This window comes from Grammomys surdaster, unplaced genomic scaffold, assembly GCF_004785775.1.
Source record: "Grammomys surdaster isolate TR1022 unplaced genomic scaffold, NIH_TR_1.0 310, whole genome shotgun sequence".
NCBI lineage: Eukaryota > Metazoa > Chordata > Mammalia > Rodentia > Muridae > Grammomys > Grammomys surdaster.
Genome location: NW_021604729.1, coordinates 2090951 through 2115750, shown reverse-complemented (window position 1 = coordinate 2115750; position 24800 = coordinate 2090951). Strand labels below are relative to the sequence as shown.

Sequence of the window (24800 nt, the reverse complement as noted above, 5' to 3'; positions counted from 1 at the left end):
GAATCTGGAAGTTCAAGGTTCAAGTACCAGCAGGTTTGGTTTCTCTTGAGGCCTTTTTCCTGGTCATCTACTCTTCCTCTTCCCTCTCTACTTCCTCCTTCCCTCTCCCTTCTTTCTCTTCAGTGTTTTTCTTTTTTCAGATAGAGTTTCATGTAGTCTATGCTGGCCTAAAACCTGCTGTGTGGCTGAGGCTGTGCTTGAACTCCCAAATGCTTGGAATTACAGGCTGGCACCACCACGTTTGGGTCTCCCTCTTCTGCTCCTTTTCCTTCATCCTCTGTCTGCCTGTCTGTCTGTCTGCCTGTCTGTCTGTCTGTCTGTCTCTCTGGGTCTTACTATGTAAACTAGGCCCAGTTCTCAAACTCATACTGTTCTCTGTCATAGCCTCCTGACGGCCAGCATTATGGGAGTGAGCCACTACTCCTGGTCAATTGTTTATTTTGAGACAGGGTTTCACTCTGTAGCCCTGTAGGTCTGCAATTTACAGAGCTCTATCTACATGTTTCTGCCCTGAGTGCTGGGATTAAACGCTTGTACCACCAAACATGGCAGTCACTTTGTTGTTGATCATCTTTTTGTTCATGGTTATTCTGAGGGGGCTAGGATTGAAGCTGAAGCTGGGACTCTTTTCAGGTTTTTTTTTTTTGGGGGGGGGGTTAGGGGGGACAGGTCTTCCTCTGACTGGCCTCAAACTCATAGTTTTCTGACTTGACCTCCTGGCTGGAGGTGATTGTGGGCACGCATACCTCTCACAGCATCTTTGGGCTCCCTGGCATCTCCAGAAGTAAGTCAGAATTTCTCACAGTAGACATAAACAGGCTTTTGGGATTCTGTCTTGGTTTCAAGGTTGGTTTTGCTGTTGACTCTCTGAGTCTTCTGGCTTATTTGTTTGTTTTTGTTTGTAGACCAGGCTGGCCCCTCAAACTTAGAGATCCACCTGCCTTTGCCTCCTGAGTGCTGGGGTTAAAGGAGTAAGTCCACTACCTGCCCCTGGGGTGGGTTTTAAGTTTCTTTTCCTTGATACCTGAGTTCTCATGTGCTTGATAATAACAAGTGAATTTTTTGTTTTTATTTGAATCAGGCTCTTATTACGTACCTTTTGCCAGCTTAGTACTCAGTATTTGGTCCTGGCTGGCCCTGAAGTTCCTGCCTTAGTTGCTCATGCTGTGATGACAGGTGTGACCCATCATGCCCAGCTGTGGCCAATTCTTATTCTTGCTGTCATTACTGCTCCCTCCACCTCCACATTTCAAGTGGTTCTGAATGTAGTATTTCCCCTTAGAATGAGGATGAGCTGGAAGAAATTCCCCTGACACCACTGTGGTCAAATAGTCATAAGGGAAGCTGAACCAGAGCCATCAGTCATCACACACACACACACACACACACACACACACACACACACACACACACCCCAATGATACTAATTAAAAGGGCTTTGTGGGTAAAGGTGTTTGCTGAGCAAGCCTGGTGACTTGAGTTCAATCCCTGGAAGCCAGATAAAGGTGGGAGTAGAGAACCGGCTCCACAGTTGTCTTCTGACTACAGCGTGACCCCCACAAAGAATAAATAAAAAGGAAACTGCATGAATAGCACAAATCTCCCTGCCCCCACTTCCTGTATGTTGATCATAACAGAGCCCCCTCTGCAGATAGAGCAATGGAATAAACTGTGCAGCATAGTGGGTGGGACTCTCGGGTCTAGGCTACCCAGTGCCAGCTTTACTCCCTGGCTGGGTGTCTGGACTTAGCCTCAGCCTCCCTCATGCTGAAAACAGGGCAAAGAGCCATGAGCATCGTAATATCACATGAAGGTGACATGAGATTACAAAGGGAAAGTGTTCTGGATGAAGAAAGCACTCAGAAATTGTTAAGTGCTCTATTGTTCTCTTTGGGTTGGGCCTGTGACACATCGAGCATGTTTCATGGGAATATGTTGCTAATTATCCATCAGAGGCCACCTATTCTTGAGATTAGGTTTTCTTTTCCTTTCTTTTTTCTTTTTTGCTATAGGCTTTGCTACTACTACTAATTCCAATGAATGATTCTAAGCACTTAGCAGCAACAGTCCCATCACTCGGCTGTCTGGAAAAGGTGTGAAACAACAGAAGATAAATGTCTGGGAATGAGGAAGTTTCTGGAAGGGAAACCATGACCCCATATCTTGCCTTAGGCTTATGCCATAAATACCTTATGCTCTTGGCTTCCTTTAAACTGCATTCTTGTTCTAAGGATTGTCTTGAAGTTTTGGTAGAAAAGAGATGAGACCCAGACATCTGTCCTTGATACAACTAAAACTCCACTAAAATGTAGTTCTGAGATATTTGCTTTTCTGAGAGTTTCTTCCCCAGCCTTTACTGTGAGTGAGTGTGTGAGTGTGTGTGTGTGTGTGTCCATATTCATGAGGAGGCTAGAGGTCAATGTCTAGTGTCTTCCTTGATTATCCACAATGACTTTTGTTTGGTTTCTTGAGGCAGGGTTTCTTTGTGTAGCTCTAGCTGTCCTGGAACTCGCTCTGTAGACCAGGCTGGCCTCGAATTCAGAGATCCGCCTACCTCTGCATCCTGAATGTCCTGAATGCTTGGATTAAAGGCATGTGCCACCATTGCCTGGTCACAGTAATTTCTTTTCTTTTTTTTTTTTTTTTTTTTTTTTTTTTTTTGGTTTGGTTTTTTCGTGACAGGGTTTCTCTGTGTAGCCCTGGCTGTCCCTGGAACTCACTCTGTAGACCAGGCTAGCCTCGAACTCTCGAACTCAGAAATCCGCCTGCCTCTGCCTCCCAAGTGCTGGGATTAAAGGCGTGTGCCATCACCGCCCAGCACACAGTAATTTCTTGAGACAGTCTCTCACTGATTAGGCTGGGCTGGGTGGTCAGTGAGCTGCTGGGATTTGTCTGTCTCTACCCTTGACCCAAATGCTGGGCGTATAAGCAATGCCACCAGCTTTTATGTGGGTGCTTCTTATACTTCTATGGCAGTTACTTTATCCACAGAACTATCTTCCCAGCCCCTAGGCTAGATAGCCTCTCTCTTTCTTTTGGAGAAGGTGGGGATGTTCTAGGCAGGGAGGCAGCAGGAGCATACGGGGCATGTCTAGCAAGTGCTGCGTGGCATAGCATGGCTGGTATAGTGAGACCTTCCTGTGGGGAGCAGGGAGCCACTGGTGGTTTTTATGTAAGAAAGAGACATGAATCTGCTTTTGTTTTGATTGACATCCTAACCATCATTCATAACAGCAATTACAGTGATCAATAGAAATGATTTTTTTGTGCTAGGCATGAGCTAAAATGCTTCAATGTGACTCATCTTACCTAATCCTACCTTAGAGATGAGCTAGAGAGTTCACAAAGCCATTCACACGGCAGAAGGGCTGAGACAAGCCAGCTGTCCAAACAGGAAGTTAATGCTGCTAACTGTTCCTCAGTCTCCCGAAACCTTGGTCTCTTCATGTCTGATATTAACTTCATAGGTTTTCTTTTTTCTTTTTTATTCATGTAAAACACTTGGCATAGCGCCTGGAACACTATAACAGCTCAATAAGGATTAGTCATTGTGACTTTTGTGGCTAGCTCCCATTTTAAAGTGTCCCCTGCTATGCCAGGTGCTGGGTGGTACCAGTAAAATCCCATGGGTTGGAACCAGTAAACTGGGCTCATAAAGCCATTCTGGTCAGTGTAGGACGAAGAAGAAGGTATGCTCTCTGCATCTGCTAGTGCATTCTTTGGTTGCTTTGGTAACCAGTCTAGACACCTGGTTCTCCCTGCAGCTGGTGCTTCTCCAGTTCAGGTCTGGGAAAATCTGTTGTTCTACAATGGTTTCTCTGAGTTCATCCATTTCTTCCCTCTCTTTGTTTCTGTTGCAGCTGAGTGTGTATGTGTGTATGTGTGTGTGTGTGTATGTGTGTATGTGTCCATCCCACAAATGTCACAGTGGAGGATTAGCTGAAGGGAGCACAGGTAGGAACTGACCCAAATTCATCAGGAGAGAACTTGTGAGCACTGAGAGGGTTGCAGATGGAAGTAGAGAGAGATAGTTTTACGGGATATTTTGGATTTAGAATTGATAGGCTGTGGCAGTTTAACACCACAAGGAGAAGTGAAGAATAAGCTTTCTCTCCCCTGAAAACTCAGATACAACCCTTTGTTTTCTTTTCTGCCTTTGTTCAGAAAAACACCTCCATCTGTGTGATGTCCAATCTCACCTCTAGCCTGGTCATTTTTAGCTAATTAGCTTCCCTGTTTTAAAATTCTTTTTTTTGAAAGAAAAACTTTATTTGTTTTTGTCTTATATGTCTGAGTGTTTTGCCTAAATTTTGTTTTGTTTGGAAACAAATCTCACTTTGTAGCTCAGGTAGGCCTGGGTCTCAGAGCAATCCTTTGCCTTAGTCTCCTGAGTGCTGGAATTACAGGTGTGTACTACCACCCTCTTTTCATGGCAGGCAAATTCAGCAGTTCCACAACAGAAGTCAAAACTGGAATCCAGAATGATTCCCCTCCCCTCTCTGGGGCCTACTTCTCCTCCTGTGAGTGCCACTGTGGTCCAGGCTGAAGGCTACAAAACAGTGATGAGCAGTGGGCGCTCCCCGTCCCACCACCCACTCCTCCTGCCCCCTAGGATCAACATCAGTACTTCCTTGGAAATACTCCACATGGGGCTTCTGTGTGGCCACCACTTCTTTACACACTTCCTCTGTCTTTCACTCTGGTTCTACATTTCAGCCACAGGGGTCTCCAGAGCTACAAATCTGCCCCTTGACTTTGGCTTCCAGCTGCCTGGCACTTTTGATATAACGGCTCGATTTCTGTGCTGACTAAAGTTCTACATCAGATCTCAGCTTCCTCAATAGTCCCTGTGTCAGTCACTTTCTTTATTTTGGCATCCTTGTACTCCCCACGATACATGCTCCACCAGTGTTCCCACAGTCGGGATGCTCTTTCTTGGCTTTGCATGGCCTATTTCTTTCCAATCTTTAAGCCTCAGTTAAATCTTCCCTGTTAGGGCTAGAGAGATGGCTCAGTGGTTAAGAGCACTGACTGCTCTTCCAGAGGTCCTGAGTTCAATTCCCAGCAATCACATGGTGGCTCACATCTGTAATGGGATCTGATGCTCCCTTCTGGTGTGTCTGAGGACTGCTATAGTATACTCAAATTCAGTAAATAAATCTTTAGAAAAAATCTTCCCTGCTAGATCACTACCTAGCACCCAAGCAGGTTCCACATTCCCTTTACACTGTCTTAACCAGTTGTTTCATTCAGAGCATGTGTGGTCTCATGTGTCCCAGGCTGGCCTGGAACATACTTGATATGTAGCTGGTGATGATCTTGAACTTCTGATCTTTCTGCCTCCACCTCCTATGCTACTATTATGGACGTGGCCCACTATGGCTGATTTATATGTTGCTGATGATTGAATCAAAGACTTTGTACATGCCAGGCAGGTATTCCTCCAATGGAGGTACATGCCTGGTCACACAATATGAAGATTTTTTATTTACTGTCTTTTTTTTTATTGTGTTTCTCCACTGCAATGTGAACTGTAGAAGAGCATAGCCTGGCAGTCCAGAATAGACATGTCTTTTAAGTCCTTTTTATTGGTGGGATGTTGGTGGTGGACAAGTTATTCCTAGAGCTGACTAATCTCTCCCTGCAGGTAAGAAAGGCTTCATACCTGAGCTTCAATCAGGGACTGTGTCTCATCCATTGAAATCAAAGAATCACTTTTCCATCTGTGACCCAAAAGGATTCTGCTACCCAAAGAGAAGTGAATGGCTCAGGGATAAGCACTGAACACTTTCCCCCCCACACACAGGGCTGATGGATACAGGGAGATCGGGTGGGGTGGATGCTGAGGACCATTTGGTGCTTAGCAGCCCTTTAGCTCTTGAGACAGCAGCTCTTATAGAGTTGTTGGGCTTTCCTACTGATGTAAGGGCTTAGGACATACTGGACACTCAGGAGGAGAAGGTAGACTATCAGAAGTTGGCTGCTGAACGTAAGAGGACAGTGGGACAGTCACTGTTGTGGGACAGTGCAGGAGATAGACATAGGAGGTCTTCTTCATTTGAGGGTGATTTTGAGGAACAAGGCATCAAGGGAGAGAGAGGGTTAAAGGTTTTTCTTGGGGTGAATTGTGTTAGTGCACGAACACATGTTCGTATGTGCACACATATGTACAGGGGCAAGTGCATGTGCGTGTGCATGTTGAGGTCTGAACTCAACCTTGGGTATTGTTCCTCAGGAACTGTCCACCATGTATTTTTTTGAGACAGGGTCTTTCACTGGCCTGGGGCTCACAGACTAGTTTAGGCTGGCTGGATGCTGAGCCCCAGGGACCTGCATGTTCCTGCCTTCTGGGGTTGTATGGGTCCTCAGGACTGAATTTAGGTATTCACATTTGCATGGCAAGCACTTTGCCTTTACTAAGTTATCTCCTCAGCTTGACAGTAGAGGTTTTGAACCAAGGTGGGATAGTTGATCTCTGTGCTTTGAAGGAGACACGGGGATGAGATATCTGTCACTGAGATGCGTGGGACACTTTTCTGAGAAAAGGCAGATGCATTTTACAACATCAAGACAGGATGGTAGGGAGGCCACCGAAACATGAAGATGCCCAACTGCCTGGAGATTTATTTTTCTTGAATGTGAAAATGGGCTGACTTGCTGATGTTTTGAGATTATATTTTTGCCCTTGGAATTTTCTTTATCTTTAACATTCTGACGTGACAGACTCTTCAAAAATATCCTGTGTAGCTATACACTGAGAAGTCCAAGCATGGATCCATCCTTGAGTTTTCTTATTGATGGATGGAGTTGTCACCTAGAGAGTCTTGGGTGTGGCTGTCATGAGATGAAATCTAGAATCCAGGTCACTTAAACAGTGTAAAACTCCTAAGCCATGAAGAGTTATGTGGGCAGATGGCTGTGTGTGTGTGTGTGTGTGTGGTGTGTGTGTGTGTGTGTGAGATAGATAGATAGAGAGAGAGAGAGAGAGAGAGAGAGAAAGAGAGAGAGAGAGAGAGAGACCCCTGAGTTGGCCAAACAAGACTTGGGATCCAGGGCCAGGTCTAATGCTTATAAGCTGGGTCTTGTTGACCCTCCAAGCCTGGGACCTCATCTATACGGAGCTGAGTAGTGGCAGTTCTTCTCCTTCCTCCCCTGCTATAGTCATAAAATACACTGGCAACTCACAGTTCCCCATCCCCCAGGGAGCCTGACCGTTCAGTGTGCCCCAGTGTAAGATAGAGCTTTTGTCACTGTTACTACTGGTTTCTTCCTTCTGGCATCCGGCCTCCTCTGTTTTAGGGAATGATGGCATGAGGCCAGCTGCTAGGGTTAGGAGCCAAATCTTTCTCCTCTGTTTATTCACATGGTTTCTATGGATATGGCAAAAAAGCAAACAGAAGTTTGACTAGATATACGTGCTTGATATCCTGCAACATTTAAAGCTAGTGTCTACTTACGTAGGAGGGAGGCTGAAGACATAACATTATGTTAAAATGAATAACGGCCTCATCTGGGAGGGGGAAAAAGACATTTTTAAAGACAAAGTTCTCAGCAAGAAGGAACGTGCAGATGCCTCACTGCTCTGAGAAATGCTATCTCCTGTGTCCTCTCAGTGATTTCTCTGTGCTGTCTAGGTGTGAGTTCAGATGGGACACTTTCCCCTAGGCCACCCTCATCATCTGGCACACGGGTTGTGGCTTGGAATGAAGGAGGGCTCTGTGCATGTGTGTGGGGCTGCTGGGACAGGCTGATGTTGAATACGTTTGTTAGGACCCAACAGACTGTTCAAGTCAATAGTGTCTGACTCTGGCTTGGTCCTCCTGGACTCTCTCTGCTTTCTCATCTCTGACACGGGAGTTTATTTGTTCTTTATTTTATTTTATTTATTTTATTTTATTTTATTTTTTGTTTGTTTGTTTTTTTGGTTTTTTGAGACAGGGTTTCTCTGTATAGTCCTAGCTGTCCTGGAACTCACTCTGTAGACCAGGCTGGCCTCGAACTCGGAAATCAGCCTGCCTCTGCCTCCCAAGTGCTAGGATTAAAGGCGTGTGCCACCACTGCCCCAGCAGTTCTTATTTTTTTTTTTTAAATAGAATACTTTTAATTTATTCTTGGAAAAAAAATTTCTACATGTAAACAATGTAGCTTGCTTGTATCTATTCCAACTGCCCGCTATCAATCCCCCAGGCACCGGGACACACCCCCCTCCTGCTTTACATCTCTCTTTTTGTGGCCCATGGAGTGTAGTTAGTGCTGCTGGTTGAATGCTGACCTTGTGCAGTTCCTACGCAGGCAACTACAGCTGGAGCGAGTCCACGTGTGTAGTTGCCATGTCCCATCTGGATGACAGTGGCTTACATCACTTCTCTCCAACTTCTAGTTCTTACATTCTTTTGTCCCCCTTCCAATTAGTTCCCTGAACCTTGTGGGGAGGGGTTAGCAGAGATGACTTGTTTAGGGCTGAACACTCAGTATTCATTTAGCCTCAGCTCTTTGATTGTTATGCGTCTCTTGGCTGCTTCCCACTGCAGAGAGAAGCTTCTCTGGCCAGGGTTGAGAGCAGCACTAATCTATGGGTAAAAATGTAAGTATTTAATTAGAAGGCATCTTAACAGCATGTTCATACAGCAAAGGCAACAGTAGTAGGTCTTCCCATGGGGGCTCTCACTAAGTTTCCAGTATCAGACATGATGGCATGAGACTCTAAAGTGGAATGTTCAGGAATGCCCCTGGACTGTTGTTCTTTTATCATCACATCTTGTCCTGATGGAAACAGTCAGTCACCAAGCATGGAGTAAACCGGAACTTTCTATTTAATGGAGAAGTCCTAGATGTGATTCTATCCTCAGAGAGTCAGCATCTAGCTGGAGAAAGGAAAGGGAGGCTGTGGAGATAAATCGAGAACACTTGGGGCGATTGGGGCCAGCCCTTCTTGCTGTGCAGACATCCTGGAAGGCAAGAAGTGCTAGGCGGGGTGTGCTGACAGCTAGCCATGCTCAGCCTCCTGGCAACCAAAGCAGGGAGAAAGGAGAATCTGGTATTCATTGTGTGGTTGTTTCTAATTTCCTTCTGCTTTCAAGATCCTCTTCTGGGGGAGAACAATGCCCTGAACAGCTAGGCTTGGCTTTCCTGGCACCTACCCAGCCAAAGGGAGGGCCAGGCACCCGAAAGCATACAATGGAGAGTGCTTGCTGTACAGATGGCCTCTGATATCCGTTGAGAGTCACTGGGGACAAGAGAGGTGGAGAGTAGCTGATGGAACTAGCCCCCACCCCCCTCTTATGTATAAATGTTATTTTAAACTTTCCCTAAACCACCAGGGTTCCTATGATGACTGGGTCTGGAGGAGATTGCAAACTCCCTGCAGGACTTGGCCTGGAAGCTAAGGGACACTCTATGCCACCATGGCCCTGGAAGCAAGGGGTGATGGTGGGTATTGAGAACAGGTATAGATTACCTAGTGCGTTCAGTTCAAGGACCAGACCTGGGAGAGTCCTGGGCTAGGTCTGCCATTTCCATAGCCTGGGTCTTTAAGGCCAGTTAGGGGCAGAAGGCCCAGGGCTGCGTCCAAGGAATGGGGTGGAGTTTCCTCTTTCCTTGCTGTCGTTGCACTTGGCTTTTTATTTGTAGAGTTTAGAACATTTATCAGCCTTTCTGGGTTCACTTTTCATCACCAGATAATAGATTGGTTGCAAAAATGATAGGCCCATGTGTATAAGAGACGAGGGGCTGGAGGGTGTGTGATGTTGTCTGCAGCCCGTGAGAGTCTGTCAGGAAAGATGGTGTAAGGATGGTGATCAGGAAGACAGAGTGAGGCCACAGTGGGGCTCGGGACAGTCATTTTTAAGATTCCACAACATCCAGAGGAGGGGACCTGGACAGATGGCTCAATGGTTAAGAATACTTGCTATTCTTCCAGGGGACCCTGAATTCAGGTCTCAGACCCATATGAGATGAATCACAACTGCTAGCTACAGGGAATCCAATGTACTCTTCTGGACTACACACACACACACACACACACACACACACACACACACACACACACAGTTTTAAAAAAAAATTAAAAGATGTGACAATATTTAGATGTATGGCTTGTGTTTATAATCCTAGTACACAGGAGGCTGAGGCAGAAGGCTCATTCATGAATTCAATGTCAGATAGTATTATACAGTGAATTCTAAGGAGAGTCTAGGCTACAGAATGAGACCATGTCTCAAAAATGAGATAAAATGCCGGGCGGTGGTGGCACACGCCTTTAATCCCAGCACTTGGGAGGCAGAGGCAGGTGGATTTCTGAGTTTGAGAGTTCGAGGCTAGCCTGGTCTACAGAGTGAGTTCCAGGACAGCCAGGGCTACACAGAGAAACCCTGTCTCAAAAAACCAACCCCCCCCCAAAAAAATGAGATAAAATAATAAAAGATGTGGGAAGGTGAGTGAGATTTTTGACATGTGTGTCATTGAAGTGTGATATTCTTACCATTTGTTTCATATTTTCTGGTGTTTACATTGCAGATTTATTTAGTTATTCAAATTGTTTTACATTTGTTTGTTCGGTGTGTGTGTGCATGTATGGGTGCTTATGTGTCACAGCGCCCGTACGGAGGTTAGAGGAAAACCTGTGGGACACATTCTCTCCTTCTACATTATGTTGGTTCTGAAGATCAAAGACAGGCTGTCAAGCTTGGTAGCAAGTGCCCTTACCTGCTGGGCCATCTTACCAGCCCATTATTTGTTTAGTACATATTCCAGGTTGGCACTGAACTTGTGATCTTCCTGTTTTGGCGTCCCAAGTGCTTTAGTTACCGGTGTGCCCTGTTATGTCCAACTTTCCTGATTAACTTTTAAAACCTTTAGTCTAATTAAAAATGATTTTTAGCCAGAGATGTAACTCAGGTGATAGTATGCTTTGCTGGCAGGCATGTAACCTTTAGTGGAGAAAAGCAAGGCCAGGGCAGGCAGTGACCCCGGGCTCCCTCCCAGATCTCTTGTTCTCTATTGTCTTCAGTGGGGACAGGTGTGGTCAGATGGCATGGCCATCCTTTCAGTCATGATTACAGGATTGCTTTGGGATGTGACCACAGTATGAGTCATGAGATATTCTGGATGTGATCAGTGGTCATCTTTGTCCACTAGGAGCTAAGGCACTGAGATGCAGGCATAGACGTTGGCACTCTTGGGCTGGGGGCTTGTCAGATCTTGCTTGCTCTGGTTTCTGGAATGGGAGAAAGTCTTGGAGGGAGAAAGAAGCTGTGAAAAGCAATCCCTGGGGCCCAGCGGGACTGGAAATCCTGCTGCAAGGCCTGGAATTTCGACTTCCTGTTTGGCCTGGCTGTTGTTCCCTCACATTTTTGGCCCTGACACATCCTCTTCCTCCCCCTCTCAGGATGTTTCCTCATCTGCAAAATGAGGGGGTTGTATAAGATCATATCTCAGGCCCCTTTACGTTAGAAAAAGTGATGATTCTGCCTCCCAGCCACCTCCTCACTTTCCCTCCAGGCCTTTTGATTGACAGAGAGCAGAGGAGGGAGAATGTGAGTTCCCTCTACAGCCCCAGCTGCAAACAGAGAGTGATCCAGCCCAGGAAATCAGTGGTATTGAGGTTGAAAAATGCTATTTAGAGAAGGAGAGATAGAGGAGGTGGAAGGACTTGAAAGGCAGGTGTGTAAATGCTCTATAGATAATAGACAAATGGTGGTGAAAGAAAAAAGAATGAAAGAGGAAGAAGAGAGATGTGTGGTCAGTGTTTATAAGGGAGAGAACAGGAGTTGCTGGAACAGGACGGATGTATCGGCAATGCTCTCACAGCTTGGGTGAATAGATTTTAAATTGCTGGCCTTAGCATAAACCAGTGCTGAGAGGTGCTATAGTTTGGATGTTCAATGCTCCCTGAGAAAAGGTTTATATGTTAAGGGCTTGTTCCCCAGGGTGCCGCTGGAAGGTGGTAGAACCTTTAGGAGATACAGCCTGGTAGGAGAGACTTAGGTTATTAGGGGTGTGTCCTTAAAAGGGATTGTGGGACCTTAGCTACTACCTCTTTCTTTTTCCTGGCCGCAGGACGAGCTGTTCTGCTTCAGTCTCCCATAGTTGTAACTGGCCTGGCAGAAATGACAGTATTCTAAAGAGTCACTTGTATTTCTCAATAGATTGAGAAATACAAACTATCAAACTACTGAAACAGTGGACTCCAGAGAAATGGAAAATTTCCTGGAATTCTCAAGATGGGCAGGGGGAAAAGCACTAGACAGAGGGGGAACTTGTCTTCCAGAAAGAGATTTCATTTCAGTTCTAACAGCTTGTCAGATCACCTTCCAGGAAGAGGCTAAAACCTGAATAAAGATGGGTTATTTGTGGGCGGGGTCACAAGTAGACAGAGATAGCTTAGATGTGCTTGTCTTTGGCCTTCTATCTAAACTTTGATCTCACTTCCGGGCTCTGAAGATGGAGTTGGAGGCAGAGATTGCTGGATCTCCCTGTCCTTCTTCCCAGTGTGGTCACACCGAATGACCTCCATTCTCTGCTTTCCACTTTTAATTTGACTCTTTCAATTGGCTTATTGAGAATCGGTGGCTGGACCTGACATGCACACAGGCTATGAACCTCAAGTTCTGTAACAGCCACCTGGTTCCATCAAAGGCCCAAAGGAATGGGGTGTGTCAGATCTTGGATTATGTTATCCAAAACACATGGTTTCAGATAAGTATTTCTCCTTACAAAAAAAATTATCCTGTTATTTTATTATAGTAAGAGAAAGCTGACCATACAAGGAGATTGATGGCAACCCCCCAACCCCCACCTCCTGATTCATTATGGAAGAGCCACACCCTGTGAGGGACCCTTCCTCTGGAATTATGTAGGGATGGCTGTTAATGTCACATGACAGTATGAGGATAACACACTGGGTGGTCCAGTGACTCAGGCAATAACTTCCCTATGAGCTCTATCATGAGGGCAGTCACGATTTCTCTTGCTTTTCACTAAAATGACAATCCAGTTGTTATTCCTAGAGTCATATAAAAGAAGATGAAGCTGGGTGGTGGTGGTACACGCCTTTAATCCCAGCACTTGTGAGGCAGAGGCAGGCGGATTTCTGAGTTCGAGGCCAGCCTGGTCTACAGAGTGAGTTCCAGGACAGCCAGAACTACACAGAGAAACCCTGTCTCGAAAAACAAAAAACAAACAAAAAAAACAAAAAAAAAAAAAAAAGAAGAAGAAGATGAAGAGAAATAAGAACTGTACTGTGTGCCTATAACCCCAGCTACTCAGGAGGTCTGAGAGACAAGGTTTGAAGTTGGAAGCTAGCCCAGGCAACTTAGTGAATGAGACCTTGTCTACAAAGGGATGGGGAGGTAGCTCAATGGTAGAGTACTTGAGTAGTGTGTGCAGTGACCTGGGTTCGGTGTCCAGTAGGTATGAGTGCCTGTACAGGCCAGAAGAAGGTGTCGGAGCTCCCTAAATTGGAGTTACAGGCCACTGTGAATGGCCTGACTTGGATGCTAGCAGCCCAATTCAGATCCTCTGGAAGAGCAAGAAGCAGGCTTAAGCTTCTGAGCTGGCTCTCCAGCCCTGAAAGTGATTTCTAAATGGCCAAGGCTAGAGGTGGCTGCTTTCTCCCTGGCTCCTCACCTTCATCTGCTATTTGGATGTTCTCTAGAACACATTGTTCTCTTCTGGTCTTGGGCTTCTACAGGGCACCCAAAGGACACATACTGACTTCTTACAGCTTCCGTTCAGTCTTTGCTGCATGGAATCCACACAAGGAGGTACATCCCAACCCAAACATAACCAACAATAGGAATTTCCAACGATTCCTACTAGGCACAGGTTTGTTTCAAGGTTCTGCTGGGGTGGGGTGGTGGGGAAGCCTTTTCCAGCCTGTGTAGACGGAACAGGATGGAGAGATGAGAACAGTGTTTGGAATAATAATAATAATAATAATAATAACAACAAATCTCTCTGTTGTTGTTTTACAGGGTTGTAGCAGTGGCCAGGAAGAAAACTGCCCCCACTGGAGGTTGTTTTTGTGACTGTTCTTTGGAGCATTGTTCTAAAAATGGGAAATTACATCTTGTCATGCCAAAGGAAACAAACACCTGAAGTAAAAGGGACCCTTTCTTTGAGATGGCTTTCTGGAGCAAGCACAGTTGTAGCTACAGCCACGTTTGGATAGAGGCTGTGGCAGAAGTTTGACGGGTGCTTTCTTTGCTTGCAAGGGATGGGATGTGGGCTTGTTTTCGTAACTAGGGTGGGCTTTGGCAGCTATGGGTATAGGTGACTATCTACTTATCCACCCCATAAATATTTGTCAAGCATCATCCGTTCTGTGATCACCTTGATGGGTTTTGCTTACTTACTTGTATTTTGAGATGGTCTCGAAATAATGAAACTCAAGCTGGCTTCAAATTTACAGTCCACCTGCCTCAGCCTAAAGTGTACTGGGATTGCAGACATGCACCACTGTGCTCTGTTGGCGCACTAGGGGTCTGCTCTGTTTCCTTCTCTGGCTTGCTCACATTCCTGGGAGGGTTGGCCATCGTTACACAATGTTGTTGTTGTCACATTTTCTTCAGTTTTCAGAGTCAGCACATGATGACTTGTCCACATGACTGAGGAGCCAGGCAGAATTTCCACACATCCCTCTCTCTTCTTGTTTCCTCTTTCTTCTCTCCCTCACTCCTTCTCTTTCTCTTGATTAATCGGAAGCAGGTAGAAATAGAACTTTGGCCATCAGTCATGACGTTGCTCTAGACCTAGGACTTTCCAAAGCATCCTGACACTGATGATGTACTGGAGTACAGTCTGAAATTCTGTACTCTGATAGCAGACATTCAAAGATCATTTTTTGAAAATTATCTGGTTAATATTTAACATTCATCTACAAAGTAAAAAATAACCAGGTCTTAAAACTTACCAGGCATGAAATGAATACATTTCAGAACGATTTGTAATTTAGGAAGAATCTGTCTCTGTGACCTGACTTCGTTTTGTTTTTTCAAGACAAGGTTTCTCTGTGTAGCCCTGGATGTCCTGGAACTCACTGTAGACCAGGCTGGCCTCGAACTCAGAAATCCGCCTGCCTCTGCCTCCCAAGTGCTGGGATTAAAGGCGTGCACCACCACCACCCGGCTGACCTGATTTCATCTTCATTAGAGAAAAGAAGGTGGGCCCACAGGGCTGATGCATTCCAAGCTTTTTGGAATTTTGTGTTTACCAGCTGCCTATGCTGCAGATGGATTCTTAAGCATAATAGTTTGTATGTTGGGTCCTTTTTTTGGGGGGGTTCCAGTATTCTCTCTGGGGCCACTTGGTTATTGATGTGGTCTTGTCTAGAATCAGATGGACTAAGAAGAGTCTCAAGCCCTGTAATGGAATCTGCCATCTTAATTTTCATACTGGTACAGGTTTGGTGGTGGTTCTCAACCTCGGGGGTCTCGTTAGGTATCCTGCATGTCAGATATTTACATTATGATTCATAACAGTAGTAAAATTATGGTTATGAAGTAGCAATTAAAATAATTTTATGGCTGGGGGGGTGTGTTGTCACTACAGCACAAAGATCTGTATTAAAGGATCCCAGCATTAGGAAGGTTAAGAACCACTACATTGGAGGCTCAGAAGTTCTGCGTTGCAGACTCATATGTGGGCCTTGCTTTCCTTTTGTATGCCTCTGTTTTCTTTAAATTTCAAGACAGGGTCTTATATATCCCAGATTCCCTGGTATTTACAATGTAAGAGAAGATGACCTTGGGCTTCTGACCCTCCTGTACTGTACCTCCCAAGTACTGGAATCACAAGGGCGCACCAGGGCTTTGTGCAGGCTAGAAGAGCGCTTCCAACAAGCTGCATCCAGGGCCCTATAAGTGCTGATACTTAAAGGGATCTTAAGGCGATCCAGTTTAGCAAATCAAAATGTAGGATGCCTCATTGAGTGGGAACTTTTGGTAAGCCACGAGGTGTAGGTATGTCTTGACTATTTCGTGGGCAGTGACGGATTGGAAATTGGTTTACCTGGGAATGCTGGGAAGGGCAGATGATCAGGAACTGCTTATGCAAAGGGATGGAGGTGTGAATAGGATGGATTTTGTTTCTGGCTTCAAATATTAATATGTAAGTTTCATTTCAACTTATCTAGCTTAACTGGGGACAGTAGGGGGGTCGGGGCTGCAAGCCAAAGGCATGGTGGGACAGCAGGATCTGAAGCAGAGCAGGAAACAGGGTTGTTTATGAGAGCCCTGCTCCTCTGGGTGAGGAGTCTGTGCTTCCTCTCACAGGAGACTGGGAACAGGGAAAGACTCTAAGGTCCACTTAATCCACCTCCCAGCACTGATATCACAGGCCTGCTGCCACAGCTGGCTGTATTCATTCATTCATTCATTCATTCATTCACTCATTCACTCATTCATTCATTCTTGTGTGAGTGCTGGGGCTCTGAACCTGAGTCCACATGCTGGTGCAGCAAGCACTTTACCCACTGAGCCAGGCCCAGGCCCCAAAGTCATAGCAACCTTTCTGCCTCAGTCTCTCCCACCAAGTCTAGCTGTTCACATCTTGATCTAAAGCCAGTAAGATCTGTTTTAGATGTTTGGCCTCTTAAGCTGTGTGTGTGTGTGTGTGTGTGTGTGTGCATGTGTGTGTGTTAAGCCATTAACTTTGTGGTAATAAGTTAGACAACTGTAGGAAACAAAATCACAGGTCACTTGCAATAATCCAGGCAGCATGCTGAAGGCCTAGCGCAGGCAGAGGAGCAGAGCAAAGGACTGGATTCCAGGTTAAAATGGACTCAGAGACTGAAGTGGAAACCTAAGGTTAGAAGGCCGGGAGACCTCAGCACCACAGTTTGTTCTCCTCCAAGACCTATTCCTCACCCCTATTTCTTTCTGGGCATTTCTGACCGGATTTCTGTCCTAAGGTTGAGTGTATCTTCTTTTCTGATAGCACTCCTCTCGGAGGACTCCCCCGCTCCAACTCCCTTCACCTCCAACCCCCATCCCCGAGGTGCTGCAGTGGGATGTGCCTTGTCGTCTATGGGGTGGTTGCATGCTATGGGCACAAAGCTTCAGGTACTTTGTAAAAGTCTTAGCAAGGCTTGTGTGTGGGCTGGGCGCCTGCTTACTGGCCCGGGGAACAAATCCACGTTTCTAGCTCCAGTTTTATCAGTTCTGAAGCTGGCAACCGTGCTTGCTCAGCTCAATCTATTTCCAGATTTCCTTTTTGCATATACCATAATTTTATAATTTTAGTTCATGGAAGTACGCTGGGTGGCTAGCTACTGAATGGCTCTAGCTTCACATTCTCATAAGCCTGTTGATCTATTCAGTAAGCCCTTGGGAGGACCGTCCCCTAATTACAGGTTTCAGAGTGCATTGTTTGCCTGGCCCTATCATCATCAATCAAGGCTTCTTTTATCATCTGTTTGAAGCTCTTTGGAGCAACTGATCACGCAGTGGTGAATTACTACCCACAGCTGCCTTGGTATTCACAAACAGCATGCCTGTGTCAGCGGCATGCCGGAGAGCATTTTATCCCCTTCATCTTGATAAGGCCGAGGAGGGCAGGTTCTGCCTTCCCCTTCCTGCCTTGTGAGTCACAGATTTTTCTGCCAGACTTGCCCTGTCTCACGTGTCAAACAGCAGCTTTCCTGATAATCAATGGATCCAGGTTATAAGGAGCTAAGCTCTTGAGTCTGCAATGGCAGTCCCTCTATAGAGATCTTCCAGGCTAAAATTCCTGTGGTTGCAGATGGTGGAAGTAGCATAGTTTTAAATTTTCCTTCCTCACCCAGATTCATAGTGTTCTTCACAAAGCCACCGAGAAATGTGGCCTTTCACTTCCCCAGGTTCCTCAGAGCTATGAATGTTAAAACTAAGAGTGCTAAATTTCTTTCGTGTTCTTTCCCTTTCTTGCCTTTCTCTTTCTTCCTCCTTCCCTCCATTCCTTCCTTTCTTGAGGCAGATGCACAGTCTCACTAAGTATTTCTGGGCTGGCCTGGAACTCACAGCCATCTGTCTACCTTTGCCTCCTGAATGCCAGGGATAGAGGTGTGTACCACTATGCCTGGCTATTGATTTTTTTAGACAAAGCTGGTCTTGAATTTGTAGTGATCTGTCTGTCTTTGCCTCTCAAGTGCTGGGATTACAGGTGTGCACCACTAGACGCTGCTCTTTTTTTAATCTTTTTCTTTTGACACAGAAACATTTAAAACCTTGTCTTCATAGTTTGTGCTTAATACTTTTTCAAAATGCAGAAAGTGCATATTTGTACACCACCTTCCTGTGTTTGAGTTTGGCAGATTCATAGTGAGGATGGTTGATTACAGAAATGTGTGTGTGTGTAGATATTCATTCTCTCTCTCTCTCTCTCTCCTCCTCCTCTTCCTCCTCCTCCTCCTCCTCCTCCTTCTTCTTCTTCTCTCTCTCTCTCTCTCTCTCTCTCTCTCTCTCTCTCTCTCTCTCTCCTGAGATGGTCTCATTCTGTAGCTCTGGCTGACCTAGAACTCAGATTGTCTGCCTTTGAGTGTTAGGATTAAAGGCAGGCATCACTACGCCCAGCCTCTCTTCATTTTTGAAATGTAAAAACTGCTTTTAGCTTCCGATTCCTTAAAACAACATCACCAACAGCATCAAACCAAACTGGCCTTGGCTGGACCTTGGCCTACTAGCAGGATCAAGATATTTGCTTAGCAGATCAGGGAAAAAAAAAACCAAAAAACCCAATGGCCATTTCCTACTTCTTTCCAATTTCATGTGCACTGCACAGATAATTCAGCCTTTTTATGGTTGTAGTCAGTTCATGTTTGCATTCTGCCGTGTGTGTGTGTGTGTGTGTGTGTGTGTGTGGTGTGTATGTGTGTGTGTGTGTGTGTACAGTCAATCTCAGGTTATTTATCTCCGTGAGACAGGTTTCCTCCCTGGATGTTGAGTTGCTGTGTGCCCAGCAGCTTTCATGGGTGCCGGTGGTGGGCACAGCATTTGGGTCTTCATGTTTGCACAGTGAACACTTTCTCGATAGCTACCTTTCCTACCCTGCATTCTGCATTTGAAGAACCTAAGGTAAGTACGTCTCTCTGGGTTAACGCACATTCTTACACATTGCCAAAGCCTCTTAAGGCATAGACCCACTACAGTACAATTGTATTTCCTTTTCTACCCAGTCATCTGCATTGAGTTTGTGCAAGGTAAATACTTTCCTAGCAGTGAATAAGTAGTTAAAATTCGGAACGTTTTACGACCTTGGACCTTGTCCATTTGAATAATGCTCACCTGGGTGGGTAGTTCGAGGGAGGCAAAGTATGCACCTTAGACAGAGTGGCCTGGATACAGAAGAATCTGGGGCCTTGGCAGTGAAGGAGTGGGACAGGTCCTCACCAGGGGCCAGCCGGTCACAAATAATCTCTTGTGGAATCCCCATCCCCGACCTGCCCTGGAATTTTTACAATTCCAGCCCCTCCTCTGGCAGACAATGAAGGAGTGGGTGTGGTGGCTTTAACGTTGTGTATACAAATGGGTGTTTACAGCGGACTTTTCTCCTCACTATCCCTAGTTTACTGCCCCTGGAGATTCCTGTGTGGGAGGTTCTACCATCAGTAGGGCAGGAGCTGGGCCTCAGCTCTAGGTTGTGTGAGAAATAAGAGCTATACTAACGTCTGCCAAGCTAAAGCTTGTAAGGTTGCAGTTTCTGCTAATGGGACTTTAAAACCAGCCAGGTGGACCAATTCTTGGTCCTCTCTGTCTTCAGGGCCATCTCAGAGTCTAGATATGTTAGGCTGGCCTTTAGGGTCTTGCGGGAGTGGAATTATTCCTAATTCCAAAAGGACTGGCCGGTCACTGGAAGGCCTCAGCTGTGCCTTTCCCGTATTTTAACTCGGAATTTTGATTAAAAAAAAAAAACAAACAAAAACCAACCAACCAACCAACAAACCAACCAACCAACCAACCAAACAAACCACAAACTCTGCCCAAATAAAATTTTAGAGATCAGATGAAACGATTCAAAATCGACGCTGGAGAATGACTGTCTCACCATCAGCTCCGCCCAAAAGTCAAAGTGTTGGTACGGGGTTGGGGGTGGGGTGGGGTCCTGAGTCCTCCATCTCGCAGGGGGCGGTAGCATGGATTATACTGCCCCCTCGTGGTCGCGACGCAGGAGCGGGCGTAGTCGGTACCCACCCACGTAGCTGCTTCTAGGCGCTGAACCGGGTGCCTGGCTGGCATTCTTTTCCATAGCCTCCTTGTTCCGGTGCCCTCTGCCCCAGCCCTTTCTAGTTCTTTTTTTTTTTTTTCTTTCTTTTCTAGACAGGGTTTCTCTGTATAGTCCTGGTTGTCCTGGAACTCACTCTGTAGACCAGGCTGGCCTCGAACTCAGAAATCTGCCTATCTCTGCCTCCCAAGTGCTGGGATTAATAGCGTGCGCCACCACTGACTGGCTGCCCTTTCTATTTCTACATACAGCTCTTCTGCACACGCCTCCTCCCCCTACTATTCAACTTCTCCGGGTGGTGTAGCCTGGCTCCAGCGGAGGTTTGCTGATGTTAGGACAAATTCTAAACCAATTAACACCACCCTTTTGGGCAGCAGATATTGTGTGTGGCCTGTAAAAAAAAAAAAAGTCCTGAGGTGGGGCTTGGCTTTTAGGAACTAAGGGTTGGGGAGAGGGGGTGTCTGGATTGAGAAGAGAGAGACAAGAGCTGGCATGGGCCTTGTACTGAGCTTGAACATTTATGGTCAGTATGCTGTATGCTTTAAAGGCTAGAGTGTGGGAACACTGCTAAGATTTTACATGTGATCAAACTCCCTGTGGTGGATGCATGGTCATTGAATTACTTAGCAGTAAGTCAGCTGGCAACCTCAAAAGGGGCCTCTGGGGTTGTAGCAGCCAGGAAAGTGTTTACAGTGGATATGGAGGGAGTGAATGACTTCAGAGGTCTCCTCAGTTGATTGGACAAGGAAAGGTTAAAGGGATGCCTATCAGGCTCCTGGCTGGAATAGTGTAGTCCAGAGGTTGGGGTTAGACTCCAGTAACATTTAGAACCCAGCATGGGAAGGAGGGGTAGTATCACAAGTCTGTTAGACTAGCTGAATTAGAGCTGTTGAATAGATGGTGGGACCTAGCTAGAGGGCATTGCAGTGGTAGCCCTCTACAGGAATAGATGGTAAATAAGAGAAGTTTAGAGGAAAGAAGCCTTCTGGGATCTCTTGTGTGGCCACAGGGCAGGACTCACTTGTCCTCCCTTCGTTCTGCTTCACTTCACTTATTCCAGGACCAACGCTCTGTCTCCAGCAGGTGCATAAAAAGACTAGCGTGCACAGCAAGTGAGATGCTCGCAGTTTATTGCAAAGAGGAAGGCGGGACTGGTGTGGGGAGATCAAGGAGGCACAGGGCCGTGACAGGGGCCTTTAGCAGTAGAGTATCTCTGAAATCCAGTGAGCTTCAGACTTTTAAATCTTGCTTACACAGAGGACTTGTTAGGATTTTCTCCTAGAATAAAGAAACACACATCCCCGAATAGTGAGTTAACCTCAGAAGTAGACCGGGTAGTGGTGCAGAGACTTAACAGACAAAAGCCACAGTTAAGTTCTGAGAGGAACTGAGGGTTAGAAGGCCTTGGATGGTTTTCTCAGAGAGATTAATTTAAAAAGGGCAGGTTAAATGTCATAGCTGCAAATGCTTCTGCCATCACACTTGACTACCTGAGTTTGACCCACAGGACCCACATGGTGGAAAGAAAGATCCAACTCCTTAAAGAGTGTCCTCTGACCTCCCCATGTGTGACACACATATACACTCCCACTAAGTAAATAAAATCCCAAAATTCTTATGGAAAAAAAAATCAGTGGAGCTGGGTGTGTGGGTCCAAGCTTGTAGTTCTAGATGTTCAGGAGACTGAGGTGGGAAGAACACTTGACTCCAGGAATTTGAGGACAGTGAGGCTAGAGCACAGAGGCCCCATCTCTCACACACACACACACACACACACACACACGCGCACACAAAGGCAGGGTACATGGCCAGGATAGTCATTAGCCTTTGTAATCCCCAAAATGATATATGACACTGCAGTTGGGAACCACTTAGAATCAATATGAGCGACAGATGTTGCGTACCGTGAGCTTCATGATGTTTATTCTGGTCTCTTCCGGGAGGCTATCCACCAGCCTCTTCAACTGGGTTCCTGCATTTTGCAGGTCTGAGCCAGGGTTGAAAGGCTTCAGGGCTGCCTCATAATTGGACTCTGAGCCCATGAGGAGGGCCTCGAGGACTTGAAGAAATCCTGGGCAGATGTCCGAAGAAGCTGGAGGGCAGGCAAAAGAAAGCACACGCATGCAGCCCCTTCTCTAAAAGCCGGCCATCCGGCATTCTGCTGGACCAGCCAGTTTGGGCAGCACGAGAGAGCAGCCTTTGGGTGGTAGAGTGTAAGCTCTGGGGAGGCTCCAAGCAGCTGAAAATCTGGCACCCTGTGAGGACTTTCTAGGTAACAGCCAGCTTTTGTGGCTTTCCTGAGCTGCCTTTGGATTCCTGGCTTAGGGTGGCCATTGTTTCTGCCATCATTCTAGACAGAGTGTGTAACTGAAGCTGTCTGGCTGGCTGCTTTCTGTAGTGTGGGGACAAGAAGGAGGAGGCCTCTGGAAGTCTTGCTTTCTATCAGAATGTCCCTCACCCATGGCTAATGGTGGTCTGTGCCACATTACTGAGAACATGTGACACAGGCTTTACCCCAGCCCAGCATGCTCCCCAAACCTGGCCTGGAAGATGAAGGCACACAAAGGATCTAGTCTGATGGCACAGTTTGCAGGCAAGCATCTCACCTCACCATGTTCCCTGTAACCACGGTGCTGTTTGAATTGTGCTGTCTGCTTGGGAACACAATTTCCTACCGTTTGCCTCCACTTCTAACCTAGTCTCAAATTTTCTACCTTGGAATTCTCTACATTGTTTGCAAATTTGGTTTCCCTGCTCTGACTCAGGACCCTACTCCTACTCCAGCTAATGGCCTCTGTAATTGGGCATGATAACTCACATCTGTTATATAACTCACAGTACCAGGGAGGCTGAGGCAGGGTGGTTGTGAATTCAGACCAGAATTAGACTCTGTCTCAAAACCAAAGGAATGGTCACTCCAACTTGAACCCTCTTTATCATATCACCAGGCAGGTGTTTCATTTTCCAGTGTCTTAGTTTTCTAATCTGCAAAATGGACACAACATCTCTACTTTGTTGAGTTGTTACGAAAATGAAAGGGATAGTGTGTAAAAGGTCAACGACTACCACATTGTAAGTAGAATTAATGAGTTTTACTATCAGAGTTTTTAATATGTGAGTACATTGATATGCAAATATCTTTCCAGTCCACCCCTTCACATGTTTTAGCTCTGCCTTGCTGAGCCACCCTCCTCTATGCACAGCACCGATATCTAATTAATAAGCATTTTAATTCAAAATGATATCTTTCCCCTTGAGAACAAATAAAAGAGCTTGGCAAAAACAGCTGCTTCCATTGTCTCTTGGTTTGGGGTCTCAGTCTCCTTGGTTTATAAAACCTGTATTCCCGGGGATTGTGAACCTTTTCAAGTACATTAATAATGCAGCATTGTCAGAAGGGAGTGGGAGAAGCTAATGGAGAAGAGTTTTCCCAACTCCACTTCCAAAGCACAAGATGCCTGGAGGGTGATAGGATGACCCATCCTCCTCCCTCCATCCACCCTCCTCCCTCTCTCCCTCCATCCACCCTCCTCCCTCCATCCACCCTCCTCCCTCTCTCTGTCCATCCATCCTCCTCCCTCCATCCACCCTCCTCCCTCTCTCCGTCCATCCACCCTCCTCCCTCCCTCTCTCATTTCTCATTCCTTTCAGCATAGTGATAGCAACAAATATTCAGAGACTTTAATCCTTTTTCCAGAGGACAGAATGTTTAGAAAACTACACCCAAAGTTGGCAGTTTTCCAAAGGGAAGATCTTCTGGAATATTCCTCTCCTCCCGGAAGGAGAGACCTTGCCTTGGGTTTGAGGACATGAGTCTCTGTACTTCCTCTGCCAGAGTTCAAAGGGTTTCTCATTCCTTTTTTCTTTTTTTCTTTTTCTTTTCTTTTTTTCTTTTTTTTCGAGACAGGGTTTCTCTGTGTAGCCCTGGCTGTCCTGGAACTCACTCTGTAGACCAGGCTGGCCTCAAACTCAGAAATCCACCTGCCTCTGCCTCCCAAGTGCTGGGATTAAAGGCGTGCGCCACCACCGCCCTGCTGGGCTTCTTATTCCTATTCCAGTTTTGGACAGATGTGCTGGTCTAGGTGGGCTCTCTCCAGCTTCCCCACAAGGCTTCCCTAGTTCCTTGAGTGCAGAGTTTCAAGGCTTTCCCTGAGATCACAAAATAGCATTGGTCACCAGACTCAATGCTTCTGAGAGTTAGCATATTCAGGCCCTCCAGGCAGCCACAGAGGGACTAGCCACTTCCTTCTGACCTTGGGAAAGGTCCCTGAGCACTCACCTGAGCTGCAGCAGATGGACAGCATGACCACAGTGACTGTGACAGCGATCTTCATGGCAGAGGCTGGAGGCTTCGGCTGTCTGTAGATGTGGGCTGCTGTTGTAATGTGTGGGTGTGTGTGGGTTTGTGTGGGTGTGTGGCTTTTTATATGTTCCTGGCAGCCCACAAGAGGTAGGGGGAAGGGATTGTGCTCCATTTAGGAAATTACATTATTTACTTGGTCGTCTTCTCCGTGGAATAAGCAAATAATCTCTTTTCATAAACCCAGTTTCTATTCCCATTGAAACTGAACTCACACAATAGGCCACTTGTGGGGTATTCAGGC

General features: G+C 46.2%; 2 protein-coding genes across 3 annotated transcripts in view; one reads left to right on the top strand and one right to left on the bottom strand.

Moving 5' to 3' along the window:
• Window positions 1–14324, top strand: part of Ahnak (AHNAK nucleoprotein) — an 80894-nt gene extending 66570 nt beyond the window's left edge. For both annotated transcript variants that reach the window (XR_003712668.1, XM_028777460.1), the window contains one exon: window positions 13974–14324. Coding sequence is in view for 1 of the 2 variants with exons in the window: in XM_028777460.1 (XP_028633293.1) it covers window positions 13974–13981 (8 nt within the window). In the remaining variant the exon portion in view is untranslated. The remainder of the gene's footprint in view (window positions 1–13973) is intronic.
• Window positions 14325–21309: 6985 nt separating this feature from the next.
• Window positions 21310–24581, bottom strand: Scgb1a1 (secretoglobin family 1A member 1). The gene is made up of 3 exons (XM_028777572.1): window positions 24476–24581; window positions 22101–22288; window positions 21310–21474 (listed from the first exon to the last, which is right to left on the bottom strand). Exons 1-3 carry the CDS (start codon window positions 24528–24530, stop codon window positions 21427–21429), a joined length of 291 nt encoding a protein of 96 aa, XP_028633405.1. The 5' UTR covers window positions 24531–24581; the 3' UTR covers window positions 21310–21426.
• Between the last annotated feature and the right edge of the window lie 219 nt (window positions 24582–24800).

Coding starts and splice junctions, on each gene's coding strand:
- Scgb1a1 (XM_028777572.1), bottom strand. CDS start 24,530: ATGAAGATCGCTGTCACAGTCACTGTGGTCATGCTGTCCATCTGCTGC. Junction 22,289..24,475: donor GTCCATCTGCTGCAGCTCAG/GTGAGTGCTCAG, acceptor CCTGCCCTCCAG/CTTCTTCGGACATCTGCCCA. Junction 21,475..22,100: donor TAAACATCATGAAGCTCACG/GTACGCAACATC, acceptor TCTTTATTCTAG/GAGAAAATCCTAACAAGTCC.